The sequence below is a fragment of the Phyllostomus hastatus genome, unplaced genomic scaffold (genome assembly GCF_019186645.2).
Source record: "Phyllostomus hastatus isolate PE091 unplaced genomic scaffold, TTU_PhHast_1.1 phas_contig_86, whole genome shotgun sequence".
In the NCBI taxonomy this organism is placed as follows: domain Eukaryota; kingdom Metazoa; phylum Chordata; class Mammalia; order Chiroptera; family Phyllostomidae; genus Phyllostomus; species Phyllostomus hastatus.
In genome coordinates, this window is record NW_025333977.1 from 63,602,371 (window position 1) to 63,625,832 (window position 23,462).

General features: G+C 35.7%; 1 protein-coding gene across 2 annotated transcripts in view; it reads left to right on the forward strand.

Moving 5' to 3' along the window:
- Positions 1 to 3,451, forward strand: part of EPHA3 (EPH receptor A3) — a 338,848-nt gene extending 335,397 nt beyond the window's left edge. For both annotated transcript variants that reach the window (XM_045851756.1, XM_045851757.1), the window contains exon 17: positions 719 to 3,451. In XM_045851756.1, coding sequence (XP_045707712.1) covers positions 719 to 824 — 106 coding nt within the window. In that variant the 3' untranslated portion in view covers positions 825 to 3,451. The remainder of the gene's footprint in view (positions 1 to 718) is intronic.
- The last annotated feature ends 20,011 nt before the right edge of the window (positions 3,452 to 23,462 follow it).

The window sequence follows — 23,462 nt, forward strand, 5'->3', positions numbered from 1 at the left end:
GATTTTATTTATTTATTTTTAGAGAGGGAAGGGAGGAAGAAAGAGAGAGAGAGAGAAACATCAATGTGCGGTTGCTGAGGGTCATGGCCTGCAACCCAGGCATGTACCCTGACTGGGAATCGAACCTGCAACACTTTGGGTCGCAGCCCGCGCTCAATCCACTGAGCTATGCCAGCCAGGGCTGATCCTTGTCTTTAAAAAAAAAATGTATTTACTTATCCTTAGACAGTGGGGAAGGGGAGGAAAGAGAAAGAGGGAGAAAAACATCGATGTGTGAGAGAAATATCAATTGGTTGCTTCTCTCACACACCCCAACCAGGACCAGTCTATAGCCCAGGCTTGCATCCTGCCCATGAATCAAAACAGCAGCCTTTTGCTTTGTGGGACAATGTCCAACCAGCTGAGCCACACCAGTTAGGCCTTGATCCTTGTCTTAATTAAATATGCAAAGACCCTATGGTGTTCTGGGTAGACAGAAATTTTAAGGGGATATCCTCCTATACTTCAACCTACTGTATACCACTTATGCTCTTCCACAAGAATAGCGGTAAACTAGCTAGGATATTATATATAGATGATGCAAAAATAAAGCATATAAATAAATAGGTCAGAAATACTGGATATATAATTGTACAAGTTTTGCTCATTGAAAATCTCATGCTTATATATGATCCAGGAAACCAAGATTCTCACTGAACATTTTCTCCTTTTTTTACAGTGACATGAAAAAGGTTGGCGTCACTGTGGTTGGGCCACAGAAGAAGATCATCAGTAGCATTAAAGCTCTGGAAACACAGTCAAAGAATGGTCCAGTTCCAGTGTAAAGGGCTATTTCTCAAAGAAAATAATGGCTGTGGAAGATGTAGCATCACTCTGCAGACAGATGATAATGCTGGAGATACTGGTGGAAGTTTCAAGCCCAATAAGACACTCATATATGAGTACAAATGCCTTAAAATGGAATTGAAAAACTCTTTATTTTCCCATATCACCTAGTGAATTGGTGGGTGGGTGTATTTTGTTTTGCAATTGATTTTTTTATATTAGTTGATGGAATAAATTAAAATTCTTCAGCACGAAATGATGAAGAACTAGCATAGAGCCATTGATCATATACTGACTATGATAAAAGAGAAACAAGTGAAATAACAAAATGACATAGTGGCTCTGTTTGCTGATAGCCACAAAAGAAAAGACTTGTGATATTTTTATACACATAAGAAATCTGTAACAGGTATTTTTTTTTCTTTAAAAGCAAGCAAAACAGAGGAATTTATACCTCAAACTATCTGGCCATATTTACTAGCTTTTCATTGTATTATTATCTTTTACCTGTTTAAAGCATATAGAAATAAAGTTTGTAGTTTTTTTAAGTACTACATATTTTTAATTGTTAGCTTCATTAAGAATTATCATGTAAAAATGTCTTAATTTTGAAGAAAAATACATATTTATTTTCTTTTGAATTGTTTTTATTGTTTTCTATTTATGCCTCAATGATTTAATTTGGATTTGCTAACAACCAAGTGCCAAATACTCCTCAAACTGTCAGCAGTAGGAAACATGTTGAACTAAACACAGAGAATGATGGGTTTCTTTCCGGATTTTTGAAACATCCACTTATATGTATCTATATCTATCTGTCTATCATCTATCTATCATCTATCTATCTATCTATCTATCTATCTATCTAGAAAAAAAGAAACCAAATCCTTTTTCTCTTCATCCACTAACCAAATCTCTCACAGTCTGAATTATGTCATATGTTTTTGTCTCTCCATTTATTATAAACGTATGCTTTTAATTTAATATGCTGGCTTGTAAGTAATGGATCGTCAATGGCATACCTGCCCTCCTCTGGAGTTTACAAAACCATTAACTCCATTCGTTGGTAAAGAAGCTATGTTAGAGCTCTGAAATAGAGAATAGCTACAATGGAAATAATTGAAATCTTATTTTGATTGTTGTATTAATTGGCAATACAGCCTATTGGCTATTGCATGAGTAAAAAAAGATCACTCAATATCTATGCTTCAAATTGCTGAGCTATTTTTAGGGAATGATTATAACTAAACTACTCATTTGAATAACTGAGGTTTAGTTATGCTAATTACACATTGTGATCATCTATAGCAGGTATTGTTATCTTGAAGAGTCTTCCACTGAAATGCACCTGTTGTAATTTTGGTGTATAAATTAGAGGCATTAAAATTTCTTTGCATTTATTGAGCATATAATTTTCAAAATAGTTTTATTTTTGAGGTAAATAAAATGGTTATCTAGCAAAAGATTCAAAATCTATAAGCAGTAGAGAGATCTCTCACTGTGGGACCTTAGACTATTACATAAAGGTGAAATATGAGCATACTCAGTAATATTTATAAAGCTGTACCTGGTGTAGATCTAGCCACTAATATATTGTGAAGCAACATTTTAGCTCTGTATTTTTTCTAATGCTGATATGATCATATTAAGGGAATAAGAAATGCATATGTCATAAGAATAGAATGGCTAAAACAATGCTGCAACCTTTATGCTTCTAATAAAAAATGGAACATTTTACAGATTACAATCAGATCAAATTCACAAGTGCTAATCTGTTGTAAATTTAGAGTAATAAGGCTTAGGTTGTGTTTCTTCATATACAGGATTATTTCATAAAATTGGCAATAATTCTTACAGTCAAATTATCCAACTAGAATTCTATATTGAATATATAAGAGCATGAATTTTTTAAAAAGACCTATGTCATTATGAAATTAATTACAAAATTGCTTAACCCTGCTAGAAGCAGCTAAAACCATTTTTAATCAAATATTTTGTGTTGCAGAATGTTAGATTGAGATCTGATTCTGGCTTCACTTTCATTTTATCCCAGACTGGCATTTACTTTTGTAGGTACTGTTCTGAGCAGACTCAAAAAAATCTGTGCATTTCATGAATTAATTGAAGTTGAGGATTGTTGAATCTACTTCACTTATTTTAGCTGTGATTTCCATTTGAAAGACGAGGTTATATACACAGTATATTGCCCTTCATTTTTTCACTATTTTTCTACCTGACCTCCTATAAATTTACTTTATTTACATAATTCTTACTCTGTACATATGTAAACATAACAGTGTACGATTCTGAACTGTGGAGTAGAGGTACTAGATGCTCATGGCCATCTCTTTGTACAGGAACTGCATTGACTTTCAATAAACATGAAACCACATCTCCACACAATGGTATGTACCATATTATCTGTTCCATATCTTAAATTTGATTTACATATATTATTTATTTCTGGCACCTTGCCAAGATCATTCTGTACTAAGTATCAGTGAAACCATGTATAAATGTGATATGATTGGCAATATGTATTTACTTTAAACTTGTACTTTCAAAACTACTCATTTAGTTTATGTTGTACAATGTAGATGGCCTCTTACTAATGTAAAATAATTTGTAGTGGAAACATTTATATTTTTATAATAAACATAATGAAAATATTTTTACAGATTGGAATATAGAAGTGTTCTTTGATGCTTTTTAAAACATTATTGAAATCTGTGCTTATTTAAACAGCAAAATAATGAAATTTATGTAAGTCATGAAGAATGTGCTTATTTCTTTTTTTCTCCATTAGTGAGAAGCGATCCATGTTATGCAATCCAAATTTCTGTTGTTTAAACCTCATTATGAGTAAGCTAGAAAAAAATAATCAGTAAATATTATCTGCATGGGTAAAGAACACAACTGTATTAGACATTTCTCTTTGGATTACAAGTGACAAAGTCATATAAATTAACAAGGGAAAAGTAAATGTTTAGTCCATGTGAATGAAAGTCTGGAGATAAATTTTCTAGCTAAGAGATCAGGCACAGATGGATTAAGGAGGAAGTAAATCTCTTATTCTTTGTCTTCATCACTTGACCTTATTTTCCTCCTAACTAGGTTAATTTGCAAACTATATATTTTAAAACATCACTATAATTTATATAATTCTATGTTGTAATGCCTATGAGATATGTATTGTTCCTCAGTTGTTCCAACATAAATTCTGGGGCTTTACTTGGCTCACAAGCCTTTTATGAATTATTTGGGGCAGCAGAATGAATTACTCAGACAAGCAAGTCCTTAATCCTGTGCTTGCATTTGGGTATAGTGGGTGTTAGTATGTGGGGTCATCGATCTACACAAGGATTAGAGGCTTCAGAGTGGGTTATGTTGAAGAGAAAGTCAGAATATCATTTATGAAAAAAAGAAGGAAGGAATTCTGGACAAGCCAAATAAAGCACATAAAAATTAAAAACAAACACAATTGCAAAAATCACTCTAGGAAACACCTGATACTTTGTATAAGATACATCACTAGTCATTTGCAGCCCATCTAAAGAAAATCATTGTACATGAAAACCAAAAAAGGTCACTCACAATATAATGCTAGATAACATAAGTGATCAAGATTTCCACAGAGGTAAAAGTAGATAGGGAGAGATCACTAAACAGATCAGATTTGAACTTGCCTGGAAGGAGAAACGGCATTTGAAAATGTTGAGTAAAGGAAAGAATAACTTATAAGCAGGTTAGCTAAGTGAAAGGAAATAGACAAATAAGGATATATTTATTCATTTAGTAAATATACATTAAGCATCATGATGAAGCAAGTGTTTTGCTATCAACCTTTACAAGTTACCTCACTAAATCTTTGCAGTGATCCTGTGAATAGATAGAACCCCTTTTAATAGATAATAGAATCAAGTCTTGGAATTCTTCCCAAGGTCACCCAAGTAAATACAATAACAGTTATTTCAAACGGGAATCTTCTTATTCCCTGTTCTTTCCACAATATAATTGCTACTGTAATTCCTTTAAATGCTCTGGGGACAGTGCCAGTGGCAATTTGCCAAAGTGATTTGGACAGAAGCTATGGGATAAGCAGAGCAAATGATATTAGAAATCTATTGTGGCATTGTAGGCACTAAACTATGCACTTATCCTAGGGCAGCAATTTTCAACTGGTGTGCCACAACAATTTTTAAAACATTTAATACCTGACTATTTAGTCAGGGGTACTAACTTCTCTTCCTTTACATCGTCAAATTAAAAAATGACAACAGCCAACAATACCTATCCAGTTTGAATGAATCAAAGTTATACTTGTTTTTTGTCAGACTGGCAAAAAATACTTTTGTGTGTATGCTGCAGAATTTTTATAATTAGTTTATGTGTGCCATGAGATAAAAAAAAGTTAAAAATCTTTGCTCCAGAGTGGTAGTAATAATATGTAAAAAATGAATGGATACACAGATACATGAAGAAAGGAAAATTAATAGAACTTACCAATTTGATATGAGAATTGTTTAAAAGGCAGGAATCAAAGAGCACCATAAAATACTGGTTCTAGGTGTCCATGGAAACAACAATGGCACCATTTGTGAGGAACTGCCCTGCCTGGTTTCAGAAGCTGTAACCCCCCCATGGCTAAGGCTGAGTGAGCGAACTTTGGACCAGAAGCCACTAAGGAGACAAAGCTTATCTCCCTGGCAGGGGTGCAGCTTCTGCTCCTTTTACTTCACCCTGACTGGACCCCAATGCTTGATCAGTTAGCCAATGATGGGTAAGATTCCCCAAGGAGAGAATGACCTAAGACAGGCATGATCATGTGGAGGCCCCAGGGAAAGACTTGGGGGGCTATAGCAAAAGGGGGTGATGGACCCTTACCCCTTGGCTTTGACATAGCCTAAATCCTTATTCTGTCTGTGAGAAGTGTCCTAATCTCTTGGCTTCCTTACTTCTCCTGCCTGACTTAAGCCTGAAACAATGCCTTAAGTGTGAAACAATGCCTTAAGCCTGAAACAATTGTGGTGGTGGGTGCCGCCCTCTGCTGGAAAGGGCAGGTTCCCTAGGGCAATCAGACCTAAGAAAGAATATGTAGAACCCTGTGAAACCTGCTGTGTTTAGAATGCTCTCAATTAAATGATAAGGGTCCAAGTGAGAAGTGAGTTTGTTTCTCAAAGTTTTATGGCTCTTTAGCTATCTGACCCTGACTCAAAATAGGCCCTCAGAGTTTTTTGTATGTTTGATTCTTATTGCCTGATAATGATTAATGAGCTTTACCTGTATTCCTGTGCAAAACAAACCCAATAAACCATTGCCTTGTAATGACCCGTCAAGGCAAGGGTCGGGGAACTCTCCCCTTGAGAGAGTAGCCGTGCTGTCCCTTTTCCTCCACAGGACTTAGTAGTCCCTGTGAATGTATCTCGTCTCATCCATAGCACCTCGGACACTGCAGACTGGTGTCCATGTCACCATTAACAGGAGTAGCAATAAGAAGAAGTAAATTTAACACATGAACTTGCTAAATTAATTGTTTTAGCCAAACCTTCATCAGTTAATAGGTATTGAGGGTGTATGTTGGAAGCTAAAGAAAAAAAATCTAAGGTGAAATTCAAAGGTACAAGGTGTTTCTGACACTATGTAAAGATGTACATATCTTTGTTTGTTTTATATATATCTTTATCTTGGGCCTTTCTTAAGTTAATGCTAGCAGAAGTAACAGTTAAATATGAAGTGTCATCAGCTTAAAATAAAAAAAAACATAATTTTACACACAAAATAACCCAAAGAAGTTGCCAGGTGGCCTTGTTTGCAGTGATTCAGATCCCACACTCTGTCCATCTTGTGGAGAATATAAGGCCTTAAGATCTTTCTCTCAGCCAGTAAAATTGAAGGAAGGATTGTCTTGCAGATTTTATGAGCCTTGCTTATGAGTGGCACATATCACTTCTCTCCTTGTAATGACCAGAAATCAATCATATTGCTATACTTAACTGCAAAAGAATGTGGGAGAAGTAGTATGCCTAAATAGAAGAGGAAGTTTTTGGAATCTATCTAGCAACCTCTGCCACAAGTCATTTTTACTTATATAAGTAATAGGTAAGAGGCAAATAGGTCTAAAAGTTTACTAAGAAACCATCAACCTTGGCTGGGTAGCTCAGTTCACTAGAACATTGTCCTGATATGCCAAGGCTGTAGGTTCAATCTCCAGTCAAGGCATGTGCAAGAAACAATCAATAAATGCATAAGTGGGACAGCAAATCAATATTCTCTCTATCTCCTATTAAAAAATAAAAAATTTTAAAAATAAAAATAAACATTTTTTAACTTTCTGTGTATGCAGATACACACACAACATATAAGTATACTTTCATATATACAATCTATTCATATATATTTATATATATGAACCATCAATCTTGCTAACTCCACCCATTTCTTATTCCATACAGACAACCATTTTTAATTATATCCTCTCATTACTGGAATCCAACACTTCTAGTAATGGATACCTGTGTTCACTGTGGGTGTGTACTCTTCGGCTCTGCTTTCAAGAGAGAACTTAATACAAGGAGAGCAATTAGCTGACAACCTCAAGCTGTTGTAGTTTCAAATCCCCCAGCATCGTTTATATCAGTACAGGCAGCACAGTGGGAGCACCAAAGCCTGGCATTTTCTCTCAAGTGACACAATCCTGTAGTAAGCAGTCTTGGATCCCATGTTCCAATCATCCTGGCTGAGGTTTTTCTCAGTGGTCCACTGCAGTCTGAGCTTTCTATCCAGTCCTCCCTCCATTGGTCTCTCCTTACGATACCTAGGTTTGAGATGTAACTTTCAATCAGAAAGCTCCCTATGTCTTCCCTTATTCCCTGTCCCAATCCTTCCTAAGCATTTCCACCAAAAATTTTCCTGCAGGTCTAATTCTTTCTTGCTGTCTGTTTCTTGAAGATCCTAAATGGAGATAATAATTTTCAAGTAAATTAATCTGGTAATTCAAATGTCATCCTTTACTCTTCTGTCTGTCTCATTTTAGATCACCTAGGTCATTATGCCATCATAGAAATGCTAACTCATTTTCTAGGTCTCCCACCACAACCTCATTACATGTCTACATTAACAAAGGAGTATCCTAAATAATGCATCTGCCTCCAATCCAGATATTTCCAACTTCAGTCAGACTAATATATTAGAGCCATTTAATTTTGTAGTTCCTCTAGCACACACAATTGCTTCCGGGTCCAGGTGAGTTATATAAATGAGTGAAGCAAATGAGGAATGTGGTAACTTGTAAAATCACCCTTCATTCCTCCAAAAGCAACTTCTCGGAGACAAGGCAACATGAATCCAACATGAATTTGAGACCTTTCATGAGGATTCCTAATTGATCCTGTATAACAAACCATCTTATTGAAATTGCCTCTTCCCTATTCATGGCTAAGGGAACCTTGAACAGGAACTGTGCCTTGTAAATGACTCTGCCTCTTTGGCCATCGCAATGCTTGATATATAAAAAGCATTCAAAAAAGTGAAGTAGAATTAAATGTATTAGAACATTTTTTGATAATATAATAAAGGGGAATGTCCCTGGGTTTTAGGAAAAAGTGTAAATTTTCTTGAGGTCAATAAAGCTAGTTAATGTTCTAGTTGTGTATCTTGGATCATTAAACATTCTGATTTCTGCTAGAACTGGTTCGTTTTCATAGAATTTTGTGGACTCTTTTCATTGGTCTCAATGCTCCCATTTTTCTTAGTGCAGTTAAGTCATTTAAGTAGGCCCTTGAACCAGAGCTTAGCTATAAAAGTTTAACAAGGTAAATGCCAAAGCTTTTCTGATCCTTTATACTCTCTTACTATGTACAAATAATGTCAACATGCCTACTAAAAACTAGGCTTCTTATGGGGCATCTGGGATACACATTCTATTGACCCAGGGGATCTAGACACAATTTAGAAAAATAAGTGGAGAGTTAAGTGCACTATAAAATGAAGATTTTGGAGGTTTACAGAAGTCCTCACCTTGAAATTCTCTGGGAAAACTCAGTTAAAACTTGATAGAAAATAGTCATAATTAAATCATATTTTCCTGCAAATTGGACTATCATCTTCCTTCTTTGAAGAAAGGTAATATTCTACTTAAATTAAAAATTGACAATAGTAATAATAACAACAAATAAAATTTTAAAAATGCTTGATAATTTCCATTACATCTGTGTAAATATGTATGTATGTATTATAGTTACCTAATAACTATTATAATAATAATTATTATTTGTTCCAAATAATAATAACTAATATAAACTGAGCATTTACTATTTGCCAAGCAATTGATATATACAAGGTGGTACAAAAGTAGGTTTACAGTTCTTTATATGGAAAATAATTCAATAATTAATGCAATAAACAATAATACAAGAATAAACTGTTTTGCATACTCACAACAGTAAGCCTACAGTTGCCAAATCCTGTATTATTTCATTTAATTTTCTCAGAAGTTCTATGAACTTTATAGGCAGAGGCTTAGAGTTAATAATCACACCAGGTCATACTGCTAACACGTAAAAGAACTAAACTTACGATCAACTTTAGGACATTTTTCTGAATAACTATACTCTATTACCTCTCAGTATAATATTTCTGATGAAATAAAATATGAAGGACAATAATAAAATGAATTCTGGATTTAGGATCTTGAGTAGTCTCCAGTTTGCCACTTTTTAATGTTCATGATGTTACTCAGTGACTCTGCAAGTAGTGGCTCTGCTTCACATTTCTGCAGAATCCTTTGATTCTTACTACCACAGTAGAGGAAGGAATAGGCAGTTACCCTTGATTTCATTTCTGTGAACTCCATTTCAAGAACATGAGATTTGTCTGACATATGGTGAACTCTTCAAGCAAATATGCTCCCTTGAACATTCAACAAATAATCTAATTTGGAAACACCAAATACCACAAGGAAAAAGTAGTACACTTGTGCTATATTCTGACAGATTTCCGCACCAATGATTTATGGAAGTGTGTTAAGTTGGGATTCTTATCTGAAGCCAAAAAAATTTTCTTAAATTTTGAAACCTATCGCCTTCAATGATGGAAGCCAAAATCTTGAAATGTTTGCTAAAATCAAGGATGAGAGAACACAAAATGTCATGTACTATCAAGAACTTGCTGACTTTCATATGGTTCTCATTTATTCTCATACATGGCAAGTCAAAAGTGTTGGGAGGAAGCCAATACAAATTGTTATAGATAACACTATCTGAATTTAACTGCCATAGGTATGCTTCATATAATAAACATATATTTCATATGAGCAACTCAGCAACACAAAAGTGGAAAAAGAATCTAGTCAAAATTCATTTGGATACTCTATTTCAAAAAAGTTCAATTTGCCAATATTATTATTTAATCTTGAGCTGGAGATGCATTAATGCTCAATTTGTTTCATGTTCCTGTCTCTAGAGTATATATTCTGTCCAGAAAAAGGCCAGCCATTGTTAATATAATGAGAATGGTTTGTGCAATATTGATGTAACCTGGCAGCCAAGGAGAGTGGTCTGGAATGCACATGCATGGATAATGACAACTTCAGTGTACTAATCACTTGGGGAGGTAAACACTATTGAGTGGGCATGTGTATTGCATGGGCATTGAATTCAAAATGACTGAGCAATTAGAGGAATGAATCTGAATCAAATTTTGCATTAAGCTTTCACATTCCACAGCAGAAACTACTTGTGTGATCAGAAGGCCGCAGCTATGGGCAACTGGTGATTGGCAGCTTCATCATGACAACTCACTCGCTCATGAATCACATCTTATGCAGAGTTTTTTGGCAAAATGTCAAATCAACCAGGTGACTCAGCCCTGCTACAGCCCAGATTTGGTGCCCTGAGACTTCTGGCTTTTCCAAAACTAAAATCTTTGAAAGAGAAGAGATTTCAGATCATTAATGAGATTCAGGAAAATATGATGGGTCAGCTGATGGCAATTGAGAAGATTGTGTGAGGTCCTAAGGTGCCTATTTTGAAGGAGGCTGAGGCATCATTGTCCTACGTACAATGTTTCTTGTATCTTGAATCTTCTTCAATAAATGTCTCTATTTTTCATGTTACATGGCTGGATACCTCTGAAGAAACCATATGTATAACTATATATATATATATATATATATATATATATGAAATTGAAATCATGTTACAGTGATATCTTAGGGTAATACATTTTTTCAATATATGAATAGATAGTATATACTTGTAGATTACATTGTTCGATTTTCAATTTTTCAAAGAGATTTCATAAATTTAAATATATTCTTTATTGAACTTGCTGTAGTTCATGTTTAGGCATCATCAAACATGGAAGTTTGTAGCTTGACATCTTTGTAAAGTTTAGCCTAATAGTGATGGATAACTTATCAAATGCCAAACAGTACTTGGCCCACAATAGATAAATAGGCACACAGTAAGTGTTTTTCTTAATTAATTTTAAATGTATTGTGGGAGAATAAATAATTAATATTAGCTTTTTTAACTAAGACAACATGGATCTAGTGAATAATATACAATTGAATTCCACTTAGGTTAATGTTTCTCTCAGAGAGATAGTAGGAAAGATATTTTTGTAAAGGTAAGTCTAATCTAACACATGGCCTGACCCATAGAATAAATTCATAACTGTTGAATAAGTATTTTTAATGCAGTACCATTCAAGGTAACAAAATAACCCCATTCTATCTTTTTCTACTGCAAAGAAAAGGCAAACATGTATAATATATCACTTACTAATATTCAAAGAATCAACAATGTAAAAAGCAAAAATAAAACTATTTTTTTGAGAAATGCTTTCCTTCAAAAACAGCATGTAGATAAAATAAATCAAGAAATATTAAAATAAAATATTTTTGGTGTTTCTCTTTTTTGAATGAACATTCCTTACTATAGTTTTGTAATGTCACTTAGTGACTTAAACCCCCAAATTATTTAAAATCACACATCTCTCATATTCTCTGTGGGTCTGAAATTCAGAAACAGTACAGTGCAGAAAGAACTTGCCTCTACTCCATGCTTTCTGAGCCTCTGGTGAAAGTCTCAAAGACTGGGGGTTAGAGTCATCTGAAGGCTCATTCATTCACATATCTAGTTATTACTGTTGGCTGTGTTTGGGGATATAGAAAGGTTTTGGGATAGAATACTCACTCACACATGGCTGTTTTGGTGATCTCGACTTCACAACAGCATGATGGCTAGTTCCAAGTTATAGGCATCCCTGGAGAAAGGGAAGTGAAAGAGCTAACAAGAATTGTGAAGTATCTGGGAATTTACCTCATTTATAAGCCAACAAGTTAGCCTGTCACGTTTCCATAGATGCTGGGAAAAGACCTGAGTTTTCCTGGTTAGAGACAATGAACGGTTTAACACTTGCAGCAATAATGGTAGCCAAAATGTCATCATTACCAGGCACTGGTTCCTCATGCCTCATTTCCACAGAGGGATGCAGAGAAAGCCAGGTAGTGCCTCTATACATAGTGGGTTGTGTTGAAAGAAAGAAAACACAAGTTTAAAGAACCTTAGTTGTTGTTTTTTTTTATAATGAAATGAAAGCAACCTGTCTCACATTTACCTCAGAGAGAGATATTATTTTTATTATACAGGGAGAACACAGATTAACTCCTTCACCCTCTTCCCTTTGTTCATTAAGAATTACTATAGGAAAATTGAAAGTGTTAGTATCTTTAAAAGATTTAAAACAATTGATGCTTCTGAAATAAATATTACATTTTTTATAAATCTATAAAATATGGTGGGATTTGATAGGATTTTACTAAAAATATAGATAACTTTTGTAGAATTGACATCTTTAATATTATTAAATATTGCAATTCATGAGCAAAGTACATCTATCTTTTTATTTAAGTTTTCATTGATATATTTCATCCACGTTTTGTAATTTTCATTATAGAGATACTGTATAGGTTTTGTTTAACTTACACCTGAGTGATTTTTCCTTTGTTATTTATTTTATTTTTATTGTATTTTTCCATTACCGTCTATCTCTCCTGTACCTCTTTCACCTCCACCCACACCCTTTCCCTCCTCCTCACTGCAAACACCACACTGTTGCCCAGATCCTTAAGTTCTTTCTCTTTTTCTTTTTTGCTCAATCTCTTCACCCCTCTCAAATGCCCCCCCACCTTGAGCTGTCAGCCTTCTCTTTATCTGTGAGTCTGTCCCTATTTTTCTTGTTCAGTTTCTTCACTAGATTCCACATACCAGTGACATCATATAGTAATTGTCTTTCTCTGACCGCCTTATTTCACTTAGCATAATGTTCTCCAGATCCATCTATGTTGTAGCAAAGGGTAAGATTTTCTTCTTTTTTACAGCTGAGTAGCAGTCATTGTGTAAATATACCACCCATTTTTTATCCACTCATCCACTGATGGACACTTGGGATGCTTCCAAATCTTGGCTATTGTCTTGCAAATAATGCTACAATGAACATAGGGGTGCATATGTTTTTTTAATTAGTGTTTCAATTTTCTTCAAATTCCCAGAAGTGGGATTGCAGATTCATAAGGCAGTTTTAATTTTTTCAGGTAACTCCATACTGCTTTCCACAATGGCTGCCTCAATCTGTGCACAAGTGTTTCCCTTTCTCCAAGTCCTCACCAACACTTGTTTGTTGATTTATTGATGACAGCCATTCTGACATGTGTAAGATGATATCTCATTGTGGTTTTAATTTGCATTTCTCTGATGATTAGTGATGTTGAACATTTTTTATATGTCCATTGGTCATCTGTATGTCGTTTTTAGAGAAATATTTTTTCAAGTCATTTGCCCATTTTTTAAGGAATTATTTGTTTTTATAGTGTTCAGTGTTAAAGGTCTTCATAAATTTTGAATATTAACCCCTTATCAAATGTATTGGTGAATATGCTCTCCCATTCAGTGGGTGGTCTTTTCATTTTGTTGATGGTTTCCTTTGCTGTGAATTTTTTTTTATTTTGATATAGTCAGAATAGTTTTTTTTTTCTTTTTTTTCCTTGCCCAAGGACAGGAGTCCTCAACTGTTGGGCCATGAACCAGTACTGATCGGGCCTGTTAGGAACTGGGCCCTGCAGCAGGAGGTGAGCTTGACTGTAATGTGCTTAAATCATGCCAAAACCATCCTTCTTACCTGTTCCAGGGAAAAATTGTTTGGTCCCTGGTGTCAAAAAATTGAGGACTGAAGCCCTAGGAGATATATGTGTATCAGAAAAAAAAACTGTTGCTAAGAGAAATGTCCAAGATTTTACTGCATATGTTTTCTCTTAGGATTTTTGTAGTTTTGAGTCTAACATATGTTTTAATTCATTTTGAGTTTATTCCTATGTGTGGCATAAGAAAGTGGTCTAGTTTCATTTTTTTGCACATATCTGTCCAATTTTCCCAACACCATTTACTAAAAAAAGTATCTTTAGCCCATTGTATGTTTTTGTCTCTTTTGTCAACTGTAGCTGCTTGTAAAGGTGTGGATTTATTTCTGGGTTCTCTATTCTGTTCCATTGATCTATGTGTCTGTTTTTATGCTCGTACAATGCTGTTTTGGTTACTGTGGTCTTATAGTATAGTTTGATATTAGATAGCATGTTTGCTCTAGCTTAGTTCTTCTGTCTCAAGTTTATGGTTGTTCCTGGGGGTCTTTTGTGGTTCCATATAAATTTTTGGAATATTTGTTCTAGTTATGTGAAATACACCATTTGTAACTTCATAGAAACTGCATTGAATCTGTAGATTGTATTGGCTAGTATGAACTTTTTAAGAATGTTAATTTTTTTTATCCATGAGCACAGTTTATACTTCCACTTATTTATATCTTCTTTGATTTCTTCCTTCAATGTCTTATAATTTACCTACTACAGGTTTTTACATTCTTGGTTAAACTTATTCCTAGGTATTTTATTCTTTGTGAAGCAGTTGCGAGTGGAATTGCTTTCTTAACTTCCATTTTTTATAATTAATTATTGACATATAAAAATGCTACTGATTTCTGGATATTAAATTTTTATCTTGTTACTTTACTGAATTCACTTATCAGTTCTAGCAGTGTTCTTTGATGGAAATTTTAGGATCTGTATATATAATAACATGTAATGTGTGAATAATGATATTTTAACTTCTTCCTTTACAGTTTGGATGCTTTTTAGTCTTTCTGCTTAACTGATTGCTATGGCTAGGATTTCCAGGACCATGCTGAATAAGAGTACTGAAAGCAGAAATCCCTGTGTTGTTCTACATATTAAGGGGAACACTTGTTACCCTTTGCTTTTGATTTTATATTCTACTAATCTGTTGAACTCACCTATTAGTTCTAAGTTTTTACCTTTTGTATATTCTTTGAAAATTTTCTATGTAGATAATCATGTCATCTAAAATTTGTGACATGTTTATATCTTCCTCTCTTATTTGTATATTTTTATTTTTCTTCTTTTGTCTATTGATCTGGCTACACTGTAGACTAGTATGTTGAATAAGAGTGGTGAACAGGTGCTCTTGCCTTGTTTCCACTGTAAGGGAGGAAACATTTGACTTTTTACTGTTAAATATGAGGTTAGCTATAAGTTCTTATTACATTCCTTTTATTAAGTTGAGAAACTTGTCCTCTACTCTCAGCTTTCTGAGTTTTTTCATGAATAGCTGTTAAACATTTTCAAATGTTTCTTATGTCTTAATTAGTATAATCATGTGATTTTCTTCTTTAGCTGATAGGTACATTGCTTATTCTGATTGAGTTTTGAATACTGAACCAGACCTGCATGCCTAGACAAATCTCCCTTGTTCATAATGTATAAATACTTAATACATTACTGAATTTAATTTACTAATTTTGTTGAGAATTTTACATTAAAGTTCAGTGGAGACATGTAAATGTAGTTTTCTTTCTCTTACTTCTTTACTTTTTCCTTACTTTTTTTGTTGGGCTTTTGATAAGAAGTTTCATAAATTAAGTGAAGATCATCCCCTTTTTTAATTTTCTACAAGAAATTATATAAAATTGTGTTAATTCTATTTTAATTCTTTGTAGAATTCTCCAGTGAAATTATCTAGGACTCGAGATTTATTTCTAAGGAAACTTTGCCTTATAAATTCAATTTATTTTATGGTTGCATGATCATTCATTTTATTCCATTTATTGAGTTTTGGTAATTTGTAGCCTTGAGAAATTATTCTATTTTAATAGGTTTTTGAATTTATGAGTATAAAGTCATTTGTAGCCCTAGCTCGTGTAGCTCAGTGGATTGAGCATTGGCCTATGAACCAATAGGTCGCTAGTTTGATTCCCAATCAAGGCACATGCTTGGGTTGTGGGTCAGGTCCCCAGTAGGAGGCATGTGAGAGACAACCACACATTGATGTTTGAATCAATGTTTGGTGTTTGAATGCTGTATGGAATATCTGAAACTTTACTGCCTGTGTTTTCCTCTAGGACTTTTATGACATCAAGGCCTATATTTAAGTATTTTATCCATCTTGAGTTTATTCTGGTGTATGGTGTAAGTTGGTGGTCAAGTTTCACTTTCTTGCATGTACTATTACAGATTTCCCCAGCACCATTTGTTGAAGAGGCTATTTTTTACTTTACCTTATGCTTCTTCCCCCTTTGTCAAATATTAACTGACAATATTGACATGGCTTTATTTCTGGGCTCTCTATTCTGTTCCATTGATCTATGTATCTGTTCTTATGCCAGTACCAAACAGTTTTTATTACACTGGCCTTGCAGTACAGTTTGATATCAGGTATTATGATCCTTCCTACTTTGTTCTTCTTTCTCAAAATTGCTGTAGCTATTCTGGATCATTTTTCATTCCACATAAAATTTTTTTTAATTTTATTTTAATCATTGTTCAAATACAGTTTTCTCCTTTTTACTCCCAGTCCAGCCCCCCATCCCACCCCTCCCCACTTTCCTCCCATTACCACTCTCCCCCTAATTTTGACCATGTGTCCTTTAAGTTTGTTCCAATGAACCCTTCCCAATGTCCCCTGAAGTTCCCTGTACTCTCCTGTGTGGTCACTGTCAGCCTGTCCTCTATTTCAGTGTCTTTGATTATATTTTGCTTGCTTCTTTGTTTTGTTGTTTAGGTTCCTGTTAAAGGTGAGATCATATGGTATTTGTCTTTCATTGCCTGGATTGTTTCGCTTAGCATAATGTTTTCCAGCTCCATCCATGCTGTTGCAAAGGGTAGGAGCTCCTTCTTTCTTTCTGCTGCATAGAATTCCATTGTGTAAATGTACCATAGTTTTTTGATCCATTCATTTACTGATGGGCATCTTGGTTGCTTCCAGCATCTAGCTATTGTAAATTGTGCTGCTATGAACATTGGGATGCACAGGTTCTTTTGGATTGGTGTTTCAGTGTCCTTAGGATAGAGTCCCAGCAGTGGAATCACAGGGTCAAAAGGCAGATCCATTTTTAGTTTTCTGAGGAAGTTCCATACTGCTTTCCATAGTGGTTGTACCAGTCTGCAGTCCCACCAACAGTGCACTAGGGACCTCTTTTCTCCACAACCTCTCCAACACTTGTTGTTTGTTGCTCTGTTTATGATGGCCATTCTGACTGGTGTGAAGTGGTATCTCATTGTAGTTTTAATTTGCATCTTTCTGATAGCTAACGATATTGAACATCATTTCATGTGTCTTTGGATTTTCTGTATGTCCTCCTTGGAGAAGTATCTGTTCAAGTCCTTTGCCCACTTTTTAATTGGATTCCTTGTCTTCTTAGAGTTCAGTCGTGTAAGTTCTTTATATATTTTGGAGGTTAAACCCTTGTCTGAGGTATCACTGGCAAATATGTTTTCCCATACAGTTGGTTCTCTTTTTATTTTGATACTGTTTTTTTTTAGCTGTGCAGAAGCTTTTAATTTTGATGAGGTCCCATTTGTTTATTCTTTCCTTTATGTCCCTCGCTCTGGGGGACATGTCAGTAAAAATGTTTCTGTGTGAAATATCTGAGATTTTCCTACCTACGTTCTCTTCTAGGACTTTAATGGTGTCACATTTTATATTTAAGTCTTTTATCCACCTTGAATTTCTTTTTGTATATGGTGTAAGTTGGTGCTCAAGTTTCATTTTTTTGCATGTGGCTGTCCAGTTCTCCCAACACCATTTGTTGAAGAGGCTATTTTTACTCCATTTTATGTTGCTGCCTCCTTTGTCAAATATTAATTGACCATAGAGACTTGGGTTTATTTCTAGGCTCTCTGTTCTGTTCTATTGGTCTATGTGCCTGTTTTTATGCCAGTACCAGGCTGTTTTGATTACAGTGGCCTTGTAGTTTGGTTTAGTGTCGGGTATTGTGGTCCCTCCTACTTTACTCTTCTTTCTCAAAATTGCAGCAACTATTCGGGGTCGTTTATGATTCCATATAAATTTTTGAAGTGTTTGTTCTATGTCTGTGAAATATGCCATTGGTACTTTAATAGGAATTGCATTGAATGTGTATATTGCTTTGGGTAGTATGGACATTTTGATGATATTAATTCTTCCAATCAATGAACACAGTATATGTTTCCATTTGTTTGTGTCTTCCTTGATTTCTTTCCTGAGTGTTATGTAGCTTTCTGAATACATGTCTTTTACCTCTTTGGTTAGGTTTATTGTTGGTGTACAGAAATGCCTTTGATTTCTGGATATTGACTTTGTATCCCGCTGTTTTGCCGAATTCATTTATTAGGCCAAGCAATTTTTTGGTGGAGTCTATAGGATTTTCTATGTACACTATCATGTCATCTGCAAGCAGTGACAGTTTTGTTTCCTCCTTTCCAATTTGGATGCCTTTTATTTCTTTTTCTTGTCTGATTGCGGTGGCTAAAACTTCCAGTACTATATTGAATAGAAGTGGTGAAAGTGGACAGCCTTGTCTTGTTCCTGATCTTAGTGGAAAATATTTTAATTTTTGCCCTTTGAGTATGATGTTGGCTGCAGGTCTCTCATATATGGCCTTTATTATATTGAGGAATGCTCTCTCTATTTCCACTTTGCCATGTGTTTTTATCATGAATGGGTGCTGTACCTTATCAAATGCTTTTTCTGCATCTATTGATATGATCATGTGGTTTTTGTCTTTGCTTTTGTTTATGTGATGTATTATATTTACTGATTTGTGAATATTGTACCATCCTTGCATCCCTGGAATGAATCCCACTTGGTCATGGTGTATGATCTTTTTAATGTATTGTTGGATGTGGTCTGCCAGTATTTTGTTAAGGATTTTAGCATCATTTTTCATCAGTGATATTGGCCTGAAGTTTTCTTTCTTTCTTGTGTCTTTATCTGGTTTTGGAATTAGGATGATGTTGGCCTCATAAAAAGAGTTTGGGAGACTCCCATCTTTTTGGATTTTTTGGAATAGTCTGTGAAGGATAGGGGTTAGCTCTTCCTTAAATGCTTTGTAGAATTCTCCTGTGAAACCATCTGGTCCAGGGCTTTTGTGTGTTGGGAGTTTTTTGATTACTGCTTCAATTTCTTTTGTTGTTATTGGTCTGTTCAGACTTTCCGCTTCTTTTTCATTGAGGTTTGGAAGATTATATTTTTCTAGAAAGTTGTCTATTTCACCTAGGTTTTCAAATTTCTTGGCATACAGTTCTTTGTAGTAATTTCTTACAATCCTTTGTATTTTCTGTGGTATCTGTTGTAATCTCTCCTCTTTCATTTCTGATTGTGTTTATTTGGGTCTTCTCTCTTTTTTTCTTGATGAGTCTGCTTAGAGGCTTGTCAATTTTGTTTATCTTTTCAAAGAACCAGCTCTTGGATTCATTGATCCTTAGAATTGTGCTTTTAGTCTCTATGTCATTTAATTCTGCTCTGATCTTGGTTATTTCCTTCCTTCTGCTTGCTCTGGGCTGCCTTTGTTGTTGTTCCTCGAGTTCTTGTAGACGTAGGGTTAGGTTGTTTGTTTGGAATGTTTCTAACTTTTTTAGGTAGGCCTGTATCACTATGAACTTCCCTCTCAGGACTGCCTTGGCTGTGTCCCATAAGTTTTGGGTTGTTGTGAGTTCATTTTCATTTGTTTCCAGAAACGTTTTGATTTCTTCCTTAATATCATTCTTGACCCATTCATTGTTTAATAGCATGCTATTTAATCTCCATAATTTTGAGTGTTTGGGTTTTTTTTCCTTCGGGTTGGTTTCTAGCTTCAGTTCCTTGTGGTCTGAGAAAATGCTTGGTATGATTTCAATTTTCTTGAAATTCTTGAGGCTTGTTTTGGGTCCTATTATGTGGTCTATCTTTGAAAATGTTCTGTGTACATTTGAAAGGAATGTGTATTTAGCTTCTTTTGGATGGAGGGCTCTGTATATATCAGTAAGGTCCATTTCATCAAGGGTATTGTTCAATGCCACAATATCTTTGTTGATATTTTGTTTGGAAGATCTGTCCAATTTTGATAGTGGGTGTTAAAATCTCCCAATATAATTGTGTTGCTGTCCATATCTTTCTTGAAGTCCTCTAAGATTTTCTTTATGTATTTGGGGAAGTGACCTTCTGGGTCTCTCTTTATGGACCTTTTTTGGAAGTCTCTTTTGTCTTATATGAGTATTGCTACCCTGGCTTTTTTTTCTTGTGCATTTGCTTGGAAGATTTGTTTCCAGCTCTTCACTTTCAGCCTGTGTAGCTCTTTTATCCTGAGGTGGGTCTCTTGTAGACAACAGATATGTCGGTCATTTTTTCTTATCCATTCAGCTATTCTCTGTCTTTTGATTGGAGCATTTAATCCATTTATGTTTAAGGTTATTATTGATAGGTACTTATTCATTGACTTTTATGTACATGTGTTCCTCTTTCTCTCTCTCTTTTCCTTCCCTTCCTTAAAGCAGTCCCTTTAGAATCTCTTGCAGAGATGGTTTGGTGGAGGTGTATTCTTTTAGACTTCTTTTGTCTGGGAAGCTTCTTATTTGGCCTTCTATCTTGATTGAGAGCCTTGCTGGATAAAGTAACCTTGGTTGCAGACCTCTGGTTCTCATTACCTGGAGTATTTTTTGCCATTCTCTTCTGGCTTGAAGTGTTTCCATTGAGAAGTCAGCTGTTAGCCTTATTGGGGCTCCCTTGTATGTTACTTCCTTTTTCTCCCTTTCTGCCTTTAAGATTCTCTCTTTGTCTTGAAATTTTGCCATTTTAATTATGATGTGTCTTGAGGTTGGCCTCTTTGGGTTCCTCTTGATTGGGACTATCTGTGTTTCCTGGATTTGTGTGACTTTTTCTCTCATCAAATTAGGGAAGTTTTCCTTCATTACTTGTTCAACTAGGTTTTCGATGCCTTGCTCTTCTTCTTCTCCTTCTGGTATCCCTATTACACGGATATTATTACGTTTCATATTGTCTTGCATTTCTCTTAATCCCTCTTCATTCTTTCTGAGCCTCTTTTCCTTGTCTTGCTCTTTCTGGGTGTTTTCTTCTACTTTGTTCTCTAGCTCGCTAATCCACTCTTCTGCTTCATTGATCCTGCTTTTCATTCCTTCTACTGTGTTTTTCAGTTCAGATATTGTATTCTTCATTTCCTCTTGGCCTTTGTTGAGAGTTTCTATTTCCTTTTTCATGTTTATATAGTTTGCTGTAAGATTGATGTAGTTTCCCTCTAATTTCTGATAGCTCATTGTGAGTTCATTGAACTTCCTGATAATCATTGTTTTGAACTCACTATCTGATAGTTGAGCTGCCTCTATTTCATTTAGCATTTTTCCTGAGGCTTCCTCGTTTCCCTTCAGTTGGGGGTTGTTTCTTTGTTTTCTCATTGTTCGTGGGTTTCTTCTTGTTAGCCTCTGTTTCTTAAATTGATCTGTTCTGGTTCCCTGCAATTATGGTGTGAACTTTTGTGGTAGAATACTTGTGTGATTCAATGGTGCAATCTCCTTCGTGTATCCTGGTGTTCACAGCTTCCCCCTACTCTTTTTTTTTTTTGTGGTCTGTTGGAGGAGTAAGGTGAAATGGTTTAAGACAGTGTACTATGATATTTACATTAGCAGCCAGTAGAGAAGAGATGGGTTATCCTTTGGCTCCTTATAGTGTTAACTGTGATCCTCCACCCCACTATCCACTTTTTTAAAAGGATGGAAAGAGGGTAAGACTCTTATTGGGGACGAGAGGATTGATAGTTGGATCTAGAAAGCTGTGAGGCTGTGGGAGGTCACATTCTAAGGTAGGGTTGGATTAAAGATTAGTATATAGTAGTAGTGTGTAAAAGAATAGAGAAAACCCCCACAATAGTATAGTTCAGGAAATTGCAAAGTGGGCTGAGATCAGGTAGGGGTATTGAGTAGTATTTACAATTGTATGGACTAGGTCTTATTAACAGTAACAGTAAAGTGACAGTTTTGTAGCAGAATCGATGAGATCTAGATAACAAAAATAAAGAGTATAGAACCTTGAGAGGTGTATTAATGGAACACAGATGAAGAATAGTAAATTATCAACACACTGTGACTGAGATACCAGGGGGAACCTATCAAATGACAGTTTAACCAGCCAAGCAAAGAAGATTATACATAAAGAAAAAGAATACCAAAATACTATTAAAATAAAAAATGTCGGAAAGGTGAGAAAAAGATAATACAAATTTACAGTAACTTGCAAAATAAAAAAAAGGAAAGAAAAGCAGAAGATGGAGTGCAGCAGAGATAAATTTGGATTGTAAAGAATATTATTAGGATGAATGGAAGAGAAACATAAGGGATTGCATGATATAAAAATAGTAAGAATTGAAAAATAAAATGTCACTTAAAACACAAGATAAAATCAATCATCCAACAACAGCCACAAAAACCAAACCAAACCAAACAAACAAACAAACAAAAAAAAACTGTTGTTGGTTTCTAACTGGCCAGACCAGTTTTTCTGATCTTGCTGGCTTCAGCTGGCTGAGGGACCTTTGAAATGCTTCTCTCTCTTCCTAGCCAGATCTCAGCAAGTCTCCCAGGAACCCTGGGCACTCCCGTGCACACTCGCTCTCCAGAACTCACTGCCATGTTCTTCCAGACTCCGGGGTCCCTGCAGGGTTCCAGCTCTATGATCTCAGGAGGCACCTGCCCTGTTTTGGGATTTACTGTGCCCTCCTTGGGAGTCGTAAAAGGGCACACCCCTCCACCGAACTTTTGAGATTGGGCACCAAATGCCCATCCCTTCCAGGATCACAGCATGCGAGTCAAGATTCCCAATGGGGCATGCACTTCCCCAGATCAGAACTGCTGGCTCCCGAGACCTGAAAACACCCGAGCTCCTCCTGGCTCTGTGTCCTTCACTGATCAGCACTTCCACCTGGCTGGGGATGCAGGGGCTCTTCCAGGCTGCCCCTGGTAGTGCCGGCTGGAGGCCCTCACTTCCCCCAGGTCTCTGGGTGGGTGTTCATAGTCCCTGGGCAATTCCCTCCCAGTCCAACTGGCCAATCTGTGCCTTCAAGCAACAAGCTCTCCCCTGAAGTTGCTCAACCCCCATATCCAGGGGAGTGAGCAGTGACTCCCCTCTCCTGGGAGCCGCGAGGCAGACCCGGGAGCACCGGGCCTGGAGACTGCACACCCCTAGTCCCCGTGCTGATCCCTAGGTCCCTTTTGTCCTGAAGCAGTCTCCTTACCGTCTGGTTTTTCAATGATCACAATAATTTTT